General features: G+C 38.5%; 1 protein-coding gene across 1 annotated transcript in view; it reads right to left on the minus strand.

The window, feature by feature from the left end:
• The window catches only part of LOC123771522 (uncharacterized), a 123,018-nt gene that overhangs the window by 1,256 nt on the left and 98,419 nt on the right, over positions 1-23,343 (minus strand). Inside the window, exons 4-7 of the mRNA XM_069313614.1 lie at positions 17,493-17,690; positions 11,787-12,025; positions 9,295-9,420; positions 7,325-7,490 (exon numbers count right to left, since the gene is read on the minus strand). Of these exons, the coding sequence (XP_069169715.1) occupies positions 7,325-7,490; positions 9,295-9,420; positions 11,787-12,025; positions 17,493-17,690 (729 nt within the window). The remainder of the gene's footprint in view (positions 1-7,324; positions 7,491-9,294; positions 9,421-11,786; positions 12,026-17,492; positions 17,691-23,343) is intronic.

A 23,343-nucleotide genomic window follows, 5' to 3' on the forward strand; every position in this document is an offset into this window, starting at 1 on the left:
GTTATGGTGCCCACTCCTATTTCTTCCCAGTACCAGCTTTAAGAGTCATATCTTCTTACCTTGCAGGTTCCCAGTGGTGCAGGGAATCATTTGATATAGGAGGCTACTGGATAGATGACATATTTATGGATAAATTGTCAATTATATGTTTTGCAGGTGAGGGGGGGGCGGGCAAACGCCCCTAATACATTCAAATTGGCGACGTCTCTTTTGGGTTAGCGCCAAGACATGAGAGCGCCAACAGACTGACCGAAGTCATGTGACGTGACTGATCAATCAGAGCCCATTGTGACGTCACTGATAGGCCTGGCTCAGGACCTGCAGGTAACTGCTCCAGCTGAGATTCCCGGACCTTTGGGGCGAGCGGAAGTACGTCAGTAAGCTCTCGAGATTGGAGGTTTTAGGAGCCTTGCTCAGTGAATTTGAGCATCCTAATGCAGTCTACCATCACTGTAAATGATTAGTGTACTCCCGGGGAGCACAAAGAAGCCGAGTTTAGTGGGCGAAAGAAGACCAAGTACTCGTGGCTGTTAGTCTGCGGCGAAGACTACTCGGAGACTGAGTGGCGATGCTGGGAGGGCAAGTCTGATGCTCTGCGGGTCCGCCCCAGTACAACGTGCAGAGCACCTGTGACCGGATCACATTTGCTGAAGTCCGGAAGGGAAACATCGTGTCTGGATCCATGAGAAATTGTGTCTGTGAAGGAGCGAGTGTGGAAAGCGACTTTATCAGTGACCACTGGTTGGTCCAGCTTGGAAGATATGAATCCAGCGAATAGAAACGACGATGATGCGAGTCTTCACAACGCCAGAGGACCTGTGACATGCAACCGGAACGCCGAGGAGCGACCTGGGAACCATGTAACTTCCACCATCAGGGATAGGCGTCAATGTACAGAAATGTTTAAAGTAGATCATTATTTCCCTCCCATTACCCCTTAATGACTAGGCTAGATAGGCCCTGCATATATATATTATATTAGTGTATTTATTATTATGTTAATAGCAGGTTAGGCTATAAGTCAGTCCAGTACTTTCTATTACCTGGAAAAGACAGCGTGGGAACGTGTGTAGCAGTGTTGGTGGACGAGAGGTCAACGTCGACAGAGTTGCCACCCCAGAGAGGGTCCGAGTACCCCTTTGAATTTGCCCAGCTGTCTGAGCTGCCAGAGGTAGCGAGAAAAGAGCTGCCAACGTTCTCCAGTTCATCTATTTATGTATATATATATATATATATATATATATATATATATATATATATATATATATATATATATATATATATATATATATATATATATATATATATATACATATGTCGTACCTAGTAGCCAGAACGCACTTCTCAGCCTACTATGCAAGGCCCGATTTGCCTAATAAGCCAAGTTTTCATGAATTAATTGTTTTTCGACTACCTAACCTACCTAACCTAACCTAACTTTTTCGGTTACCTAACCTAACCTAACCTAACCTATAAAGATAGGTTAGGTTACGTTAGGTAGGGTTGGTTAGGTTCGGTCATATATCTACGTTAATTTTAACTCCAATAAAATAAAATTAACCTCATACATAATGAAATGGGTAGCTTTATCATTTCATAAGAAAAAAATTTAAGAAAATATATTAATTTTTAATAATTGTCTTTCAAGACAATTAAAAAAATGAATTTTGCAGAATTTATATTCTTATTACAACCGACAGTGAAGAAAAACTTGAGAAATATTGAGAAAATTCGTGTTAGAATTATTAATCTTACCTTTTCGGTCATATATGTATAAATGTCGTACCTAGTAGCCAGAACGCACTTGTCAGCCTACTATGCAAGGCCCGATTTGCCTAATAAGCCAAGTTTTCATGAAATAATTGTTTTTCGACTACCTAACCTACCTAACCTAACCTAACCTAACTTTTTCGGCTACCTAACCTAACCTAACCTATAAAGATAGGTTAGGTTAGGTTAGGTAGGGTCGGTTAGGTTCGGTCAAATATCTACGTTAGTTTTAACTCCAATAAAAAAAATTGACCTCATACATAATGAAATGGGTACCTTTATCATTTCATAAGAAAAAAATTAGAGAAAATATATTAATTCAGGAAAACTTGGCTTATTAGGCAAATCGGGCCTTGCATAGAAGGCTGAGAAGTGCGTTCTGGCTACTAGGTACGACATATATATATATATATATATATATATATATATATATATATATATATATATATATATATATATATATATATATATATATATATATATATATATATATATATATATATATATATATATATATATATATATATATATGTCGTAGCTAGTAGCCAGAATGCACTTCTCGGCCTATCATGCAAGGCCCGATTTGCCTAATAGGCCGAGTGATTTTCTGTATTTTCAATAAACTGTTTCCAGTGGAAACATTTCCAATGGAAATAATTGTTGCTTCCAGTGGAAACAACAGTAAATTTTAAATGATTTTTTACTGATGTGTCTAAGTGCGCCCTCCATCTCATTGAGTATTATTATAAGTGATATTATACATGCACAATACTGTCATTATTACTATTATTATTGGAAACATCCTAGTGACTGGTAACACTTGAGTAACACTGATATTTATGGAAGCGTACCCTAGGCTGGTAACACTGAGTAACACTATGATGGTCACAACATACTGGTATGGCAACACAGAGTTTAACCACTGAACTGCATTGCTGGGATGCAGAGTTTCAAACCCAGCTGGCGACCTTATAAGTAGTTGAGTGACACAGGTGTGTGACAGGTGACCTTTGACCCCTTGTTACGGCGGGCAAGAATAGGAGGAAGTGCTGGAGCTACAGATGCAACGACTTGAGGTTAGTACCGAGTCTTCCTTCACTCTTCCGTTGGTACAAGGCCGGATAGCAAGTTGCGGTTCCACCCGTGGTACGACTGACGGGCTCCCAGGGCGATCATTGGCACCCAAGTGTGTGAGAGGAAAAACCCGCGGCGGTGGTCATTGTGTGGTCCTCATCTTAGGTACCGACATGACCCAGTAGGCCTCGTGACAGTATGTAGGTTAGATTAACATTTTATAAGCACTGCAATCACCTTCTGTGATTGATTGTTCAATAAATCACTTAACTATATGTTTAACAGATCTCTAACCTTGTCCATGGAGGACAGAAGAAAACGTATATATTCTGGTTAGCATTGTAAATGTGTGGCCACGTCTGTGGTAGAAAAAAGAACTGATTATGTTCCATTTTTATCGAACTGTGTTTATTGCATTTATTCCATGTGTAAATACACGGGTGAAGAATTTACACAGTTAAGATTAGAAGAGTGGTCATCAGTGAAGCACTGTTTGAACGGCACTAGCTATGAGGCATATGTAAAACTCAGTGCGTATGTTGAAAGTGAATATTTATAAGTTCGTTAGACTTATGTGGTGATGGAGGGGTTATGTGGCGATGGGGAACTCATGTAGTGATAGAGTATTCATGTGGTTTTTGGGGGAGCGGGGATCAGAGACGGGAGAGGGGGGGGGATTCATGGAACAATAAAAGCTTTCAAATCTTGATAGAGAAATCATATGATGATGGAAGGATTTATGCAGCCCATTATGATAAACATTGTCCAAATGTTTATCATAATACAACCAGTGTATAAATGCATGTTAGGGTTATATCAAGTCCCTCCCCCCCCCGATGGATCGAATTACTGACAATCTCCAGGATGCCTTCACAACAAGCTGTCTAACTCTTGGGTTCCTAATTACTGCTAGGTGATAGTGCATTAGGTGATAGGAAATGAGCACAACCATTTGTATCCTGTCCGGGATTCGAACTCGGAATTCTTGATTGTGAGTCGATAACGAACTTGACTGTACTACCGAGACCCAAATGATGGATATTTCAGCAACCCCCTTCCCTAGTTTATGAACGGAAAGCAATTTATGCATGATTATGAACTGATGACACTCAGACTTTTCTGGATCAGTGCTTTGGTCACTTTTCATGTTCAATGTATACCTGGCTGAATGCTTCTTCCAAAAGAGCACGTGCTCATAAACGAAATATTGCAAGGCCAAATATTACTTAATCCAGCTGCCACATTCCCTGTTAGTGAATGAAAAACACTTTATAGACAACACAGAACTAAAGTCGTACATTTATCATAAAGGCTTCGTTGGTGTAATCCTTTACACCACCGCCCATGGGATGGGTATGGGGTGCATAATAAAGAAAGAAATTGAATTGATGTCTTCTAATCGATTCGCACTTTTTTAAATGCTTCATTCGTGTACTACAACAAATAATTACACCTGACCTAACCTAATTTAGGCATAGCAAAACACCAGAATCTTATTTATAATAATGTTAGTTTGTATGTGAAAAATATTTATTTTTAATTCGTTAGTGTGTTTAAATTATTGAAAGTCTCTATGAAATCGACTGACTGCTTTTGGACTAGCAAATGTTAAGGATAGGCTGTAAATAAAGGTCAAATGCTTGTTAATTTAGTCACCAAACTTCCTCTCTGTTAATTAACAAAATACTTTCACACATCCTATCCTTATGTTACGTTCATTCCATCCAGCGTCCGTCCCCAAAGCAGCATTCATAAATTTTAACATGCTGTTCATTCAAAAATAATAATTTTCTCTAACATAGATGAATAATATTTTGTATTAACATTATACACATATTTAGACGTAGATTAAATTACATGTGTAAGTTATGGTTGCAAATACTTGTGTTTGTAATACATGGGTGAAGAATTTGCACAGTTAAGATTCGAACACTGGCCATCAGTGAAGCACTGATTGAACGATGACCTTCGATCACTTCCAGAACATTGCTATTCTCACGCCTTTTGTTCAAGTTGTATCTCTCTATATGTTTTATCTACGTACTGTAAATACAAATATTGTTACGACTCCTGATTCAACCTGGACGACGATGGGACGTTAAGACACCTGTTTTGCCGGGGACAGCCAGAACATGTGACACAGTCTTACCCAATGGGTTGCGATATTGCTGACAATTATTCCTGTTTAACGGCTGGGAATATTACGATTCCTGGTGCACTAGTTGTCTGGGATCACAGATATGTTGCTAGTTTTTTAAGTTTGTTGGCTGTTTTTTTGGGCGGAGAGACTGTGTTTAGTGCTGACAGCCGCGAGATGCCGCGAAAAGAGGGTCTTTGTTGGCTCCTGGTATTCCCTTTGGAAATTGGTTGGCGAGTCTTGGATATCTCGTGGTGTTCTCTTTGGACGTGGCGGAAAACTGGCTCTTACTCACCTACAGGTCACTTGAAGACATTTTTGCTTTCTTTCCCATTAGGGGTACGAGTTTCGGAAATCTAGGGGGGGGGGGGATCCCAAAGATTTGCCTTCCAGAGTGTTCATCCTTTGCATGGCCAGTTTGTTTCCACTGACAACCGATGTTAATTTGCCTTCAAGGTTTTGTGTTTTACCCTCCAAGGGAACGGAGGGTAAACAGGAACCAATGGCACCACCGCTGTTGTGGCTCCTAAAACAATCATCAACAAATAACTGTCAACATAGCCAAAAGACCTAACCTAGTCTACCTTAACATAGGCAAAGTCTAATTATAAACTAAAACTAATATTCTGCATATAATTATATAAAAATTAGATTTAAAGAATACTGATCTTTAATTCACTAAATATTTAATCTCATTCAAATTTATGAGTTCGATTTTCGAACTGGAATTACCTTGGCCTCCGTAATTACCCTCCGTAAGGATGGGTTGCAATTTTAACATACTGTGAATTCAGAAGTGGTATTTCCAAAATATAAATATTACCCGGTTTAATAGGTTGTGGTTTGGTGTAGAGTTAGGCCCAGATTAGGTTTGGTTAGATGTTTAGATTCTTTTAGAAATTTATGAGCACTTTACCTATGTTTATGAATATGGGATGAACACAAAATTGATGAACGCATCTTTGTGGTCAGCCACGGCTTGGGCGAGCAAAGCCTTAGGATAAGTTGATTTTTATAATGGTGTTGGCTTTATTTGATGAAAAGGGGTAATGATGTTGTTAAGTTTTTATGTAGTGGCTTTGACTTGATGTGGTTATGGGGCACTTACAGCATAAGGACATCTTGGATTCACGAGTTTAATTCAAATTTATGTGGTGATTGATGATTTATGGGGTGTTTTGGGATTCATTTGACGATAAAAGACTTATTTGGTGTTAAGGGGGTCTTAATTTAGGATATTAAAAGTTGTTCAATTTAAATCAAACTTTTTTGAATAGTTGTATATAAAAAGTTCTGCTACTGATCCAATTTTCAGTATCGCATCCTGAAGAGAACGACAGAAAAAACTAATTATTTTTCAACGAATTTTCAACATTTAAACAAAAAATCTACAACCACAAGTTTCAAATGAAATAATTTTTATGACCTTCGTCTATTACATTAGCATATAATAAAGGATTTTATCAAAGGGATTATCAAAAATATGTTTAGTTTACTAAAAAATGTTGTCAACATTCCCCAAAACATTTAGGCAAAAATATTATATGTTTAAATATATTTCTAAAATCAATAAATGAACTTAGGAATAATTTTTTTTAAAGCGATTGTAGATACATAAATTCTATATATAATGTGTAAGTTTAATGGAAATTGAATAACAAATGAAAGAGTAGAGACACTTTAATGCTACTTGAAAAAATTAAGTAAAAAATGAAGTCGACCTGTGGCAGAAGTTGACATCAACCAATTTCCTCCCAAATTGCCATGCTTACAGATAGGATTAGGTTCAGTGAGGTGTATAAGTTTCATGCAAATCACCCGATAAAAAAAATAAGAAATATATTAATTTTTTTAAAACTAAATATTTGTTGGATAAAACTAATTATTAAAATATTTTATTATATGCTATTACGATAGGTGAGAGTCATAGACATGATTTCAGTTGACATTTTAAGTTGTTTTCCCTTCAGTTCTGTTAATCTCCCTTTCTATTTATGCAACGATGCTGAGACTTGGACCAGTTGAAGCCCTTTTTATATACAACTAGTCAAAAGAATATGATTGAAATTGACAAATTTTCATTTATTTAATATTTGAAAGTTATGGACCCCTTAAGGAATTCATGTAGGGTTGGGGGATTAATGTAGTGATTGAGGGACTCTAGGATTAATAGAGAGGGAATTCAAAGGTTGCTGGGTGATTCATGGGGAAATTGCAATATTTTGTTTTATAGAAAATTATTTTTTATATAGAAAATAAACTAAGCAATATAAGTCAAGAATTTAATAAATGGTTTTATCTACGGCAACAAATGCCTTTTAATATAAAAGTGTAGTTTCTAACCTGACATTGAGTCTTCTGGCAAAGTCGATGAATAATCGGGTGTTGAGAGAGTCTTCGAGAGTCACTGACCTGCCATGTTCATTATCGTTGCTTTTATAGTCCATATATGGGAAAAATATCATGGAGGAAAATTTTATCTTGTGGCCCATTAAGTTGTGAAACTGCTCTGCTGGAGAGAAAAATAAAGGTAGATTTTCAAGTTCGGTACCGTTAATTTGAAAGGCAATAATTTTAATAGTTCAACTAATTCTTTACACTGCAGTAAAACCCGTAAGCTGTCCACAGCCATAGAGATGACAAGCTTCATGGATGGTGTATGTAATGGAATCGATAGAAGAGATTAGAACGGATAGAGTAATGAACGTATTATTTATAGAATAAAGGAAAATCACATAACAAATTTCTCTGTGACATGAGCCTATATAAAATATGGAAAGACTTGGTATACTCTCCAAAATCAGATATTATGTTTCTAACTCTGCTCTCATCTCTCTATATTATGCACTAATCTATTCCTATCTCAACTATGGTATCTGTGCATGGGGTTCAACCACTGCAAACCACCTCAAGCCCATCATCACCCAGCAAAAATCTGCTATCAGAATAATATCAAATTCTGCTTTCAGACAACACACAGCCCACTTGTTTAACTCCCTAAACATAATCTCACTCCACAAATTCTCTTGTGTCAACTACATTTACAAAACCCTGTTCTTAAATGCAAATCCTTGTCTGAAACTCTTCCTGGACAGATGTAATAGGACCCATTATCACCACACCAGAAATAGATATCTCTTTGATATCCCCAGAGTTAAACTTAATCTGTGTAAACACTCTATGCAAATAAAGGGACCCAGTTTATGGAACTCACTCCCTACTGAATTGAAAAGCTGTCCAACTTTTACATCATTCAAAATCAATACTAAAAAGTACCTAATTTCATCTTCATAGTTTTTCACTTTTTGCTTTAAAATTGCACTGTATCAATTGCTACCCAATCTCCCAACCTTTATGTTCCCAATTTGAACATCTTTACCATTGTGATCATTGCTGTTTTCTTATATGTGCTGCCAATCTGTGGTATGGTGTTTATAAATCTTGTTTATCTGTATCTTTTGCTACCCAGTCTCCCAATCTTTATGTACCCAATCTGAACATCTTTACCATTGTGATCATTGCTGTCTTATATGTGCTGTCAATCTGCTGTATGGTGTCTATTAACCTTGTTTAAATTACTAATCAAGTTGTTAATGTAATCAATCAGAGCTTTAATATAACAATGTGCTTTAATATACTTACTTATCTCTCTCATCTCATTTTTCTCTTGTAATGTATCTTTATCATTTATCAATTCTGATTGAAATTACCTACTTAAAATTATCTGCTAGATTAAGGACCTGCCCGAAACGCTGCGCGTACTAGTGGCTTTACAAGAATGTAAATACTGTACTATCCAATGTATTCTCACAAACCCAATGTACCTTCTTGTATATATATAAATAAATAAAATAAAATAAATAAATAAACTTGTCAAAAGTATTGTATAATATATTGTCAAACCTATATAAATTATATGCACACCAAGACGTGCAGTCTCTTCTCGAATAATATACATCTAGAGCTTACTTTAGTTATGGTTTATGTTCAGGTCTAAAGTATTTTTGTCATAATAACCCTTCGAGGCATGATAGGCCTTAAGCCCATAATCAAATCAAATTCACTGAGCGTCTTTTAAAAAGAACTTGATTTTAAAATACTCGTGAAAGTATTTTGTTTAAAATTTAGAAATTTTAAATGTGTCTAATCCTTCCCAATCTTATAACACAGTGATAAATGATAAAAATCTGATAAATGACCGTCTGGGTAAGGGTAATACATACTAATATGAATTCAAATATAAGAGAAAACTAACGTAGTATAAACGTTGCTTAATCATTCCTATATTAAATTGCAATAAAATCTGGTATTACCATGAAAGAGGTGGTCCATGGGGAGAGTGGGAGAGGTGGGGAAGTACCGGTGGACCAGCTGGACGTCCGGCTCCCCGGTGTTGCAGTACAGACATCGCCGGTACACTAGTACACAGCTTGAGGATTCTGAAGGTAAAGGTTCACATGTAAATAGTTATTTTAAATTTTACCACTATTTTCGGTATATAAGCGTTACTGATTTTTTTTGTTTTCTTATTCCCAAATTTTCGATTGTACTTGTTTTACTGTAATTCTTTCCAAATTAGAGATATTTAGACATATTATGTTTGGGAATACCATCTCATGGAGTCTATATTCTCAGTGGCTGTTGGTAAACTTTAGTGAACTCAGATCATTGGTCACTTTGTTAATGTAATTCTATGTATTGATACTGACATAAGAAACCTATTTAATTTGACTTTGATAGCTGTTGTGTTCGATTTTGCTATAGTATTTAAACCTTGTCAGACTAAGTATAAAAGTAATTTCTAAAAAATTTTAATACAGTGAAGTAAAGATAGAATAAAATAAGCTTATTTTTAAGCTTTATTGGAAACTTATGAATCAAACTATATATAACTGGAATAATTTCATTTTTACTATATATGTCTGTCAGCACTTTAACTAGTCTTCGAAAATGTGTCTGTTTTGCTGTATCTCAGCGAATATGTCTGTTTTCTGTCTATATGAACAGTCTGTTCTCTAGTTTGTCTCTCTTTATTTCTCTGAGAATCTGCCAGTTAGTATGCATATCTGAGTGAGCCTTCGAGTCCATATATGTGAGTCAGTACTCACTTAGTTGTGCTTTCGTGGATTCAGCTTCGGGTCTTTGGTCCAACCCTTTCAACCGACAATCAACTGGTGTACAGATTCCCGAGCCAATTGAGCTCTATCATATCTACATTTGAAAAAAGTTTAGTGAAAATATCTACACTATCATATCTACATTTGAAAACGTTCCTTCTAATGTCTTTATGGTTCATTTAAGTACTCAGTTTCCACCTGTCCTCTTTTGTATGTACCGTCTGTGTTGAATAAACTGTCTTAATCTACCCTATCAATTCCTCTGAGAACCTAGTATGTGGTGATCATGTCTTCTCCAACTCTTCCTTCCAGCGACGTGAGTTTTAGTTCCCGTAGATTTCATCTCATACTCTTCTGCTCGGGTACCAGTCTGATGGCATACCTTTGAACCTTCTCCAATTTAGTCTTGTGTTTAACTAGATATAAACTCCACGCAGGAGCTGGATACTCCCTAATTTGAGTCTGTTAGACTGTGAGTCTATCTATGTGTGTGTAACTACGAGTCCGTTTGTCTGGGAGTCTGCGAGGTATTGTATACAAGCTTGTGATGTCTACAAGGCCTAGGGATTGATTACATTTTATACATATTTGGAACAAGGAGAGGACACTTTTCTAATCATACACTTTTGTCGTTATTTCTGATGCTCTATTATATATATTGTTATATATGGCACATTTTAAAAGTCAGTTTTAGACATGATATATTCTAAAGGAATATCGGGTTTACCCAAAAGCTATTTTATAATTGGTTCATACTATCAAAAAATTCGAAACTTTATTGTAAAAACGTTTTAAATTAAAGAATGTTGTTACATGTTATTTTTAAATGAGACTTATGTAAAAGATCAAGAAAATATTCACGTTCTTTAAGAAAGGATATATTCAGAGCTTCTGTAAATAATCTCCTTAATCTTAGATATATTTGTTGAGAGGTTTACTAAGGTACAGGGTCAAAAGCAAGTAACGTGTATCAGTGGGTTCTTCTAACCTTCTACTTGGTCAAAAAATAATACTTGACCAAGAATTTTAATAGTCTTTGGGACGAGTCTCATGTTGTCCAACCATGTCTTCACAGCTGAAGTTGCACAACACCTCCCTCAAGCTTACACAGGACAAGCTCAAATTTTTGTATGCCCTCCTTTTATCCGTACCAACCCAACATACACTATACTTTAAGCATATATTTATCGGCAAATTTAACCTGCATATGAAAAAACACAGGAGAATGAACAAAGAAATGGCAACAGTGAGCAGTTGGATTACAGTGAATGAATGTCTCCTATTTAAAAAAAATTTGCTCCCTTTAGTATCATTCTTCATAACGCATATATTAAAATGATCATGATATATTTATGTTTAAGAGACTCGTGTCCTCTGAGTGGAATCGAAGATATATGCAGACATCCTTTTCTCTTTAAGAATGTCTGTCTTTTATTAATTGAACTATGAAAATATGAAAAGTACATTCTTTATTCTGCAATTAAACAATAAAAAAAATTTGATAAGCATTTCTTGTTTCTGATTCATACCATTTGAAAGTTGCAAAATTGTTATTATTGCTTCATATGTTGCTTAGCAATTATATACAATGAAATGTTGGTCTACGTAGCAATGGTTTATGCAATTTCAATAAATTTGTTTTACTATGATAGGTATATAAAAAAATATACAAATTTGAATGTCCAAACCTGCTTCCTTCTTAGGTCTCTGGGCAACTGAAGTACCAAAGTGAGAAGAGATATGAAGAGAAGCATCATGGAGAGCCAATTGAATGGCGTAGAGGGAGGCGTGGTGGAGGGCGAGGTAGAGGGCGTGGACAGTGTTGCGGAGACTGTGGTGGAGGAGCACGGCCCTCACCCCCGCCCTCTCACCTATGGCTATTACCACCGTCTCCGGCAGCTTCCAGAGACCTGACATTTCTAGAAACCTGAAGAGAAGAAATAGTACATACATTTATGCTCTGAAGAGTCAGGTTTATTATTAATATAGTATTGATAATTTCTAAAAGATATTTTTGAACAGTTTCAAAATCATAATTAGAACAAGATATATTCATATATGTACTCGAGTAGATGTACTCACAAACCCAATAACACACAGCATTTCTGTAACGTTTTTAATTAACTGTAGAAAGATCACACTGTAAATATTTATAAAGTGTTTTATTAAGTATAAAAAAGTTAAATAAAGTTAAAATTTTAGACCTTATAGCAAACATACAAATGACATTTTGATATAGTTTGAGGTATGTATTTAAATAAAATACAATTATTTAATGTGTGTGTGTATTGTTATGATCCCAGGTAGCTGAAAAACGAGTCTTGTTGGAAATTGCCAACAGTTATTCTCATCCCTAATAAAACAGGATGTATTTCCTGTATTAGGCTTCATACACATTTAATATTCATTTACTAATCCTTAGTACAATGGGATGTACTTCCTGTACTAAGCGTAATAATTAACTAACACTTCTAATACGTAGTTTAGTATCATAGAATTTACTGTATTAGGTTGTGGAACATCATGTAATTTCTCCTAGAATTGTGAAGTGTTGCGTCAGCCACTCACGGAGAATAAATTTTCCACATACCTGTAGATCTAACACAAGTGCAACCATTTACTTTCCTTTATTAGGAATAATTATTTAGTAACAGGTTTACTTTTAGTATACAACAGTTTACTGGATTTCCTTTACCCAGCTTGATCGCTGTTCCAGTAAATAACATAATCTAAAATTATTTCCACCACAAAGCGAGTATAGTTTTATTTGTGCAGTCTATATTAACTGACTTGCACTGTGAGAATTAAACATCACCACATAAAGTATTTAATCAAAACATCAACAATATTTATAAACACCTCCTTCCCTATTTAGCTTAAATAAATAAATATAATTTATGCTCAAGCACCTACTGGGAGCTAATGCGCATGCGCGACTTTCAGGAAGGAGAGAGGACTCTTGCCATATTAGATCAACAAGCAGCACGGTGCTCCGAAGCGGTCCCAACAAATCTTACAATCAAGAAGGCATCCTTACATCCCTGGACGCTAGATTGAGGACGCAGCTTACCAGAATCACAGACACCAGTTTGGCAGGCATTTTTACCTTTTTTTTAGTATTTATAGAGCTCATAAATATAACTAATATAGGTAGCCGTGCCGTGACGCTGCGGGCGTAAAAATAATCCCATATGAGTGCAGCTCTTTCTCCTCCAGATATCTAGATATTACTTTGATGTGTGTGAATTCTAATTTGGAGTGGAAATTATGGAAATATAATTATATGTTGCATGGTGCAACACCCCTGAGGAAGCGTGTGACCGCCATACACTCACGTGCGCCAAGTAACACTATCTCAAACTGTTTCCAGACTGTCGTACAGTGGACTGCATCTACGTCTCTCTGTCACATCTGAGATTTAATCAGTTTTTTCATTGTAGATAGTATTTAATTATTCAGAGTCCATACATATCTGATATTATCTTTATGAATTATTAATCTTTGATTTACACTAGTATTTCTTGCATTACATATTTTTCTTATTGTATATGTGTGTGCATATTATACTTATTATTATTATTTCATAACATATGTTACACATAATCCTCCAAGGGAAGATTAGTCTTTTATAAGACTAATCTTATAGAAGACCCTCACCCCCAAAATGTATCATGGGAGGCTGGCTCTAGAATTATATAATTTACAGTCATTGCTTAAAAGAATTTATTCATATAATCATAGATCTATAAACCACTGATTTCTCATTTAATAACGCATTCGGGTCCTTCTTGCTATCTTAGAATTAATCATTATCTTGCATTCATAAAATTATACATTTTATTAGTATTATACTGATGCCAGAATTCCCCACAAGTCTCCCTTTTAAGAATTATTCTATCAGGCTTGACCTGACTAGGAGGTCAAAGAAATATAGATATGAAGATTCATATGTAAAATAATTGGTTGGATTTGATAGATAATTTAAGAATATGGGCAGTGAATAAGAAAATAAGTAAATGACTTTATATAAGATGTAGAGAGTTTGCTGGAGGCGTGAGACTCGTTTCAGAGGAGCTTGAGCTCATTTGAGCTGAAGAAATCGTGAGGGGAGGGCGTGCTCCGTTTGAGCCCCTGTTAGAGAGGAACCCCTGTTTGATATACCTTCAAGAGGAAGGAAGTAGACAGACGTCTCGACTGAGGAATACGTTAGGAAGCGTGTCAGCTCAATTCAGGAACTGCAGAAGGTGTTGTGGGGGCAGTTAAAGCAGTTCTGTGGGTAGCCTGAGGCGCCCTGAGTGTCGCTGCCTCATCGAGGAGAGCGCCCTACAGGAGACCGTTTGTGGTAAGCACAATTTTAACCAGTTTACAGTGATTGCCTATAGTTGATCGTGTACCCAGCGATCTTAGCGAATGTTTATTGATTCATTAGGCATATTTTATTAAGGCAGAAGGCCTAAAATAAGAGAGTAAATATGGAGGAACGTCCTGGAGGGCGGAGTGACGTCCATCCACAACGACCGTTGGAGGGCAACTGAGGGGCCAGCCGCCAGCTGCCTCAAGGGCCGACGGGCCGGGCGGAGAATGGACCAGCCCAAACGGGGGAGTCCACACTCACAGCATGTAGAGAGCAGAGAGATGTTGGGTGTAAACATATTGTGTGGTTTATTTCGTTTATGTGTTTATAGGGAAACATTTTTATTGGCGTGTCAATGGGTTGCAGGTTTTTCTGGGGAAGGAGTTGCTGAGAACTTAGAAGCCAGTAGAGAGGGAGTAGTTGATGAGACTCCAAGGTTGTGGAAGGTACTGAGCTCTGTGGGAAAGCAGCTACAGTGAGGAGCAGGTCCTCAAGCTGTAAGAAGAGGAACAGTTGAATAAAGTTTCTCATGCTTTTTGTGAATTCATTCGTGAAGCACCATTGTTGCTCAAGGAAGACTTCATAGTGTAGCAGCCTGGAGGAGCTTCAGCGGATCCTGGTAGATAAACCCGGAAGAACCTGATGATGTCAGGGTAGTGAACTCCCAGATGTGGACGGGAAGTTCTAGTTGACTACTTGTAGGGAGTTGGTAAAGTGTTTGGTTATCATTAGCGTGCAAGACGCAGTGAAAGGTGGGTGATTGTTTACAATTTTTGTGCCAAGGAGTTCTTATACTGAAGTATAGAGTTACAACCGTAGGCTGGATTACCTGCAGAGACATACGTATGTGTTCTAGGACTGATAGGGTGATTGATTGATGATTGTTGTTTATCAAGGAATATTTATGTTGATGTTTATAGAATTATAGCCATAGGCTGAATTGCCTGCATATATTTATATGTTCCAGGGTTGGTAGTGCCATATCATATTGTACTGCATGATTTACCCACTTGGTGAGGCTGATAGTGCAACATTGTCTTATAAGACTTGGCCTACTTGATGAGGTTGGTAGTATTAGGTGGCGAGTCAGGAGATAGGATACCACTTGATAAGCAGATAATAGAGTCCTGATGATACTGGAGTGCAACCTGAGTACAATAGTATAGAGTGTTGGAGATATATTATTATACGTGTTTGTGTATTGTTCATGTGCCTTGTTCAGTAAATGTATTCACATTTGCTGATATTTGCCCTTGTCCTAGTGAGGCTTCCCAGAAAATAGGAAAGAAAGAGAGAGAGAGAGAGAGAGAGAAAGAACCAAAGCTGCGGATAGGGTAGTACGGAGCAATATCAAAGAAAAGGAGATTGAGGAGATCATACCACATAAGGAGAGAGTGGGGAGTCACGGTGGCTCGAGTGGGTGTGTGCACGTGACAACGAGGCTAGTGATGGAGCCGCATTCCCTAAACGTGTGACGTTGAGCCCCTTTCCAAGTGCCAGAAGTATCCAGGGTGATCTCCTGGACAAAGTAAGCACTCTACGGAATTTTGGGTTGGTAGTCCGAAAGGAAGGACCACCAACAATATACGAGAACAACAATCATAAAAGTATGTACTCTCCGAGATGTGCTTGCACAAAACGTTCTTAGATTAATGAAATCACTTATTTCTCACACGTTTCTCATACCTAAATTTAAAACTTAAAATTAAAGTAGCTTCAGCGACTTCTGTGTCTAACCTGTTCCAATTATTGACAGTTTTAATACTGAATAAGTTCTTTCTGACATCTCTGAGACTTATATGTATAATGAGTTTCCATCTATGACCTCTCGTTCTGTTATTCCTAGATTTGCACAATGTTACTTTGTCTACCTTGTCAATTTCCCCTAGAAATGTTAAAATTCCTTATATTTTAATAAGAGGTAGCTGATGGTAGCTACCATCAGATAAGAGATAGTTGATGGTAGCTTAGGGACGAGTGAGGTTGTGTATAGCCAAGGGATAGCCTTGGCTATTCACAACCATGACGTCATACCAACCATGGGGCATGACGTCAAGGTCAACTCGCTAGGTGTAAGGTCACGTATGCTTCTTTCTACAACTTCCAGAAGCTTCTGTCTCTTCTCTAACAGTCGTGATAGCTGTATTATCATTTGTTAATTTTAGCAGCCAATGCCCCATTTGTTCTGGAACCAATGATCGACCTACTAGGATGGACTGCTGTTTATGAGCAGTTCACCCACTTTGGTGTGGTAATCCCTCATTCTGTATAATGAGTCCGTCATATGCAAACGCTTCTTAATTCGGCCAAATCAACCATCTCTGGATTCAAAGTAAAGATCTCACCCTTTGTTTCGTGGTTATTCACCGGCGTCCTACAAAAATGGAATGAGCTGTTTGGCTCACATACAAGGACTCATTTGAGAAACTTTAGAAGATGAATATGTCAAATCGACTGCCTGGCTCTGTAGGACTGTATTAGCTCCAGCCAAGAGTGTAGAATTGTTCAGCCAAGGTAACGATTTGAACTAACAGGGCGTTAGCCCAATGTAATGTAATAGCAGCTTGTTAGTGGAGTAAATGTTGGATTACAGTTTTCCACATTTAGGGTCGTTGTGACTGCTATCTTTTGTGTTAATTATTGATTGTGTTATCTTGAGTATTTCTTTATGCTCAGTGCTTGGTAAGTGGACCAGTTATACAAGAGTAATTTAATTGTGTATGTCTATCATTTGTCACCATGCAATCGTTTCCAGGAATTGATATATATCTTTGTTATGTAAAGTGAATATATTACACACAGAAATCACAATAGTGTGATGTTTCAAATGAACAAATCCACAAGGGCCGTGACGAGGATTTGAACCTGCATCTAAGAGCATCCCAGACGCTGCATCCCCTGGACGCAGGTTCGAATCCTCGTCACGGCCCTTGTGGATTTGTTCAGGTGAATATATAATTCAATGATAAGGTGAATAATTTACAGTAACAAAACCCTTAGTGCAACTCGATTTCATGCACTCATCTTTCTTAATTATTACTCAAGTAAATGGCTGGTATTGTTGTTGGAGGTGAGATCAAGAACGAGTCCTCGGCAGGTGGTTCTAGCGTCGGTCCACAGCCCCTGGAGGAGGTGGTCCAGGTTGTCCTGGCTATGGAGGAGGTGGTCCAGCTTGTCCTGGCTGGTCACCGGCCCCGCCTCCACTATCACGCCAGCTTCCATTTCACCATTCCAGCGTCTGAAGGAGGAAGTGTCTCTAAATCAACGACCTCACTTTTGCTACAGTTTTAAGTAAACAAAGGAAAATGGTGAGTAGTTTAAAGGATTCATTCTACTGTAGAGCAATATTTAACATTTACTCGTAATTAGTAGGTTTAAAAAACAATATATAAATACCTATGCATACCGTTCATACACTGATCAGGGTTTTTTTGTAAATATATTGTTATAATAATAATAATAATTATTATTATTATTATGTTTATAATTTTTAAATTACAAATTTTTATACAATACAGTTGCTTTTAATTTTGTAAGCAAGAAGTAAGTACACTTTTTATTAACATTGTAGCATTGAGTAAGATCCTATATTTTTACTGAATACTGCTGCATTTTTATCCACACATATTCAAAGTTTTTGAAATGTTGATCATACAGTATAAATTCTTCACCAGCCTGTTGCTAAAATGCGTTCCGCAATTTTGCATAATTTAGGTGGTAAGAGCGTCAAAATTTATTTCTTCGGGTACAGGGAGTCTCTATCTTCTAATTTGATAGTGTGTTCGTGAGGGACTGACATAAATGATAAATAATTAAAATTATTATTATTTAATAATAATTAATTATATGATAATAATATACGTGTAAACGCTTGGCATTTATCGAGGTCCCCCGCAAGGCAGAATTACTGAAGTAGAGAAGTTGAGAACTAGAACTGTGTGCATCACCTGAGCAGGTTAGCCAATTAGGCCTTCCCTTCCCCCCTGCTCAGGTGGTACGCAGGTGTCTAGTCCTCATGGGTTCTGAGGGTTCCCGGGGGGTGGGCGCGTGCCGTCCGGCCGCATGGCACCAGTCCTCAGGTAGAATTGTGTGTGTAGGAGTGACTCCGTGTGTGGGGTGCTTGGGTAGAGGGGATAATGGGGGGGGGTAAGTGACAGTAGGTATGTTTAGCATATGTGGAGGTGAGTAATATGAAAATATATGTGTAGATAGCGTAAAGTTAAGCAGTGTAAGTAGTTAATAATATAATAATAACAGTAATGAAAAAAGGTAAAAAACAGTGGTTCCCACCAGCTTCCAAAGGGAAGCAATGGCCAGCTGCCATTAACAGTTAGGGAAGAGACTCCCATTAACCTAATCTCATCTGAAAACCTCACCCAAGTGATCATAGCGATGTCTGCTAGAACATTACCACACATCCCAAAAGCAGCCCGCCCAAATGCAGAAGCCAAACTCTGTAATCTTCTGAAAAGGGTCAATGATGCCCCGGAAAACATTCAAGCGTGGCATAATGTTCTTCTGTTTGGCAATGTATGCCTCACCGTCCCTCCAAGGAGGGACAAATCACTTGCTTCCTCAGTCCTGAGGGCGATAAATGAATACCCAAGGGGGGACAACCTAGTTCGCCTGCCTCTGCGAGCAAAACACACCCACCGCAGAAATGGTAACAACAACATACCGGAAACGTACAAAATTAGAGCACAAATCACCAAGAAAATTGAAGAGGGAAATACCGCAAGTGCTATTAGAGTCCTCACCAGTAACGAGAAAATTGCTCCTCGAAACTCAGCCACAGCACGGGCCCTGCAAAGCAAGCACCCACCCAGAGCCCCTCAAGGCGACAACATCGTTCCGCCATCAGCCGACACCATTTCAGACCCATTAACCGTTGGTGAATCTGAGGTCTACAAAGCAGCCCTTTCTTTTCCACCTGGGTCAGCAGGCGGCTTTACAGGGTTAAAACCTTAACACATGAAGCAAATGCTAAATCCTGCGGTTGGTGATGCTGCACAAGAACTTCTTATATAACTCACAAGGTTCGTCAACATGTGCCTGGCTGGTGTTATACCTGAGGTCATCAGGCCCCCCTCTTTTTGGTGCCTCCCTCTGTGCTCTCAAAAAGAAGGACGAAGGAATCAGGCCAATCGCTGTTGGCAACACTCTCCGACGCCTGATTGCCAAGGCTGCTATGAGGGTTGTCAGCCAGCAAGCGGCTGAATTGCTGAAACCAATCCAGCTAGGATTTGGAATCCCCCAAGGCTGTGAAGCGGCTGCCCATGCAGCACGAGCATACATCACCAACATTTCTGATGAAAAGGCCCTGCTCAAACTGGACTTTAAGAATGCCTTCAACATGGTCGGAAGAGATGCAGTACTTTGTGCCGTACATCGCCATTTCCTGCCCCTCTACCCGTTCATACTGTCGTGCTACAGTGGTGAGTCAAAACTGCTCTTTGGTGAACATGAAATCAGATCATGTGAAGGTGTTTTGCAAGGTGATCCTCTTGCTCCCCTTCTTTTCTGCTTAGTCTTAAAAGAAATCACCAAAAACTTGTGCAGCGAGTTCAACATCTGGTTTTTGGATGATGGCACTATAGCTGGCACCGTAGACCACCTCATGGCAGATATCAGGAAAATAAGGGAGCAAGAAGTAAGCCTGGGTCTCGTCCTAAAACCTTCCAAATGTGAAGTAGTCTCTTCCAACCCAGACATCGTAGCTAGAATAAGGTCTGCCTTGCCTGGAGCCCATGTCATTAGGGCCGAGAACAGCACCCTCCTTGCAGCCCCCCTCGGGTCTAACGCCATTGAGGAGATCCTTGACAAGAAAATCGCAAACCTTAGGAAGATGGAAGACTGAATAGGTGACATCGATGCCCACAATGCTTTTTATCTCCTCAACAAATACCTATCCCTTCCAAGGCTAACCTAATTTGTGAGGTGCGCCCCATCTTACGGCAACCGAAAGCTTGAAGAGTATGACCTCTTACTGAAGACCATGCTGGAAAAAGTTGTTATCCTCCCCCTCAACGAATGCCAGTGGAAACAAGCCACTCTTCCTGTTATGCTCGGTGGCTTGGGTGTCCGCACTGCCACCCAAATTGCTGTCCCACCCTTCCTGTCTTCCTCCTCAGCATCAGATGACCTGGTTAAGGAAATTCTACCTGACACCCTGAGTGATGTAACGGGGATACAGGACCTCCACTACACGGAATGCGACACGAAATGGGGTGCCATGGCAGACCCAGCACTCGGACCAGCCATGCCGAAAGCCAAGAAACAATCCAGTTGGGACAGCCCCATTGTAGACAAAGAAGCCACAGCTGTGCTGGAGGCAGCAACAACCCCCAGTGATCGTGCACGCCTCACAGCTGTGCAGGCTCCCCATTCAGGGGACACCCTTTTGGCAGTTCCCATGTCTGCGACAGGCACACGTCTTGATCCGCAGAAGCTCCGTATTGCAGTCGCTCTCCGTCTTGCTGCCCCTATCCACACTGTTCATAGGTGTATTTGCGGTGAGGCAGATGCTGACGAATATGGATTGCATGGCCTGCACTGTGGAAAATCGGGTGGTTGGCACACTAGACACGACGAAGTCAATGACATCATTAAAAGAAGCCTTATCTCTGCTCAGTGTCCAGCGGAGAGAGAGCCCCGCAACCTACTGAACCGTGACTCTGTTAGCTTTGCCGGCCGACCAGACGGAATCACACTGCGTCCGTGAAAGGGTGGCAAACAATTGGCATGGGACTATACTTGCGTATCCACCCTGGTAACCACATACATCAACCTCTCTGCCGGCACAGCAGGAGCCGCGGCGACACACAGAGAAAGACAAAAGTCAGTCAAGTACAGGCAATTGGATCATCGGTATAACTTCGTTCCAATAGGGTCTGAGACCCTAGGCCCATGGGGTGAGAGTGCAAGAAGATTTCTTAAGGAACTTGGTTCCAAGCTCATTGACACCGCAAGAGACCCTAGAGCGGCAAGTTTTCTCTTTCAGCGCCTCAGTAATGCGATCCAGAGGGGAAATGCCCACTGCATCCTCGGTTCCTGCCCGGCGTCGGACGATCTACTATAAAACCAAGAAAACGGCCAACCTACTCATGAGAAACTCTCCATACACAAAGCAGAACGCTTTAAAAGAGACCAATGTCGTCTATGCCTTCAAATGCCCACTTGGGGACTGTAAGCCTCAAAGAATTCAATATATAGGCAAGACAACAACATCTCTTTCCAGGCGATTAACGATGCATAAGCAACAGGGCTCCATTAAGGAACATATAATCTCTTCCCATAACCAGACCATCACCAGAGAAGTCTTAACAAAAAACACGGAAATCATTGATAGATACAGCGATAGCAGGCGGCTAGATATCTGCGAGGCACTACACATTAAGAAGTCGACACCAGCAATCAACAGCCAATTAATGCACAACTATATTCTACCCACTTCAAGACTCCGCACCAATATAGAAGCATCAAGAAATATGGGCCAATAGGCCCTCTGCAATTACTTCCATTCTTCCCTTTAACTTACAAAATATTATACCCATTGTTTCGTGTTCTGTCTTGTGTTGAAAGTTTGTTTTCACCTCATCCAAAACTGTTGTAACATATCACCTCACCCAAATGCAGGTATAAAAAATCGAGAATGTTTAAGCTCTGTTCAGTTATAGTTGTATGTGTGTAAACTAAAGTCTTTGAAAATATAATAAGTTTTACGAAACGTGCTCAAATGTCGCATCAGACTAGAAATAAAAATGAATTTTGGAGAATTAATTTTTCAGTTACCATCAACAGTGAAGAAAAATGTAAGAAACATTGAGAAAATTCGTGTTAGAATTATTAATCTTACTTTTTCGGTTATATTTTATAATATATATATATATATATATATATATATATATATATATATATATATATATATATATATATATATATATATATATATATATATATATATATATATACATATGTATATATGTATACATATATATATATATATGTACATGTTGTTAAATATGACCGAAAAAGTAAGAATAATTGTTCTTACACGAATTTTCTCAATATTTCTTATGTTTCTTTTTACTGTTGATGGTAATTGAAAAATCAGTTCTCCTGAATTCATTTTAATTTCTAGTCTGACGTGACACTTGAACGCGTTTCGTAATAACTTATTACATTTTCAAAGACTTTAGTTTACACACACACAACTATAACCTGCAAACACTATGCTAATATTTAAACAGCTTTTGTCTTATATACTCGCATTTGGGTGAGGTGATATGTTACAACAGTTTTGGATGAGGTGAACAAACTTTCAACACAAGACAGAACACGGTTCAATAGGTATAGATGAAAGGGAAGAATGAAAATAACTGCAAAGGGCCTATTGGCCCATATTTCCTCTTGATGCTTTTATATTGTTACAGAGTCTTGAAGTGGGTAGAATATAGTTGTGCATTAATTGGCTGTTGATTGCTGGTGTTGTTTTCTTGATGTGTAGTGCCTCGCAGATGTCAAGCCGCCTGCTATCGCTGTATCTATCGATGATTTATGTGTTTTTTTGTTAATACTTCTCTGGTGATGGTCTGGTTGTGGGAAGAGATTATATGTTCCTTAATGGAGCCCTTTTGCTTATGCATTGTTAATCGCCTGGAAAGAGATGTCGTTGTCTTGCCCATATATAATGAGTTCTTTGGGGCTTACAGTCCCCAAGTGGGCATTTAAAGGCATAGACGACGCTGGTCTCGTTTAAAGCGTTCTGCTTTGTGTCTAGAGAGTTTTTCATGAGTAGGTTGGCCGCTTTCTTGGTTTTATAGTAAATCGTCAATTGAATCTTCTGATTTTTGTCTGTAGGGATAACGTACCTATTAACAATATCTTTCATG

The sequence above is a fragment of the Procambarus clarkii genome, chromosome 76 (assembly GCF_040958095.1).
Source record: "Procambarus clarkii isolate CNS0578487 chromosome 76, FALCON_Pclarkii_2.0, whole genome shotgun sequence".
NCBI classification, from domain to species: Eukaryota; Metazoa; Arthropoda; class Malacostraca; order Decapoda; family Cambaridae; genus Procambarus; species Procambarus clarkii.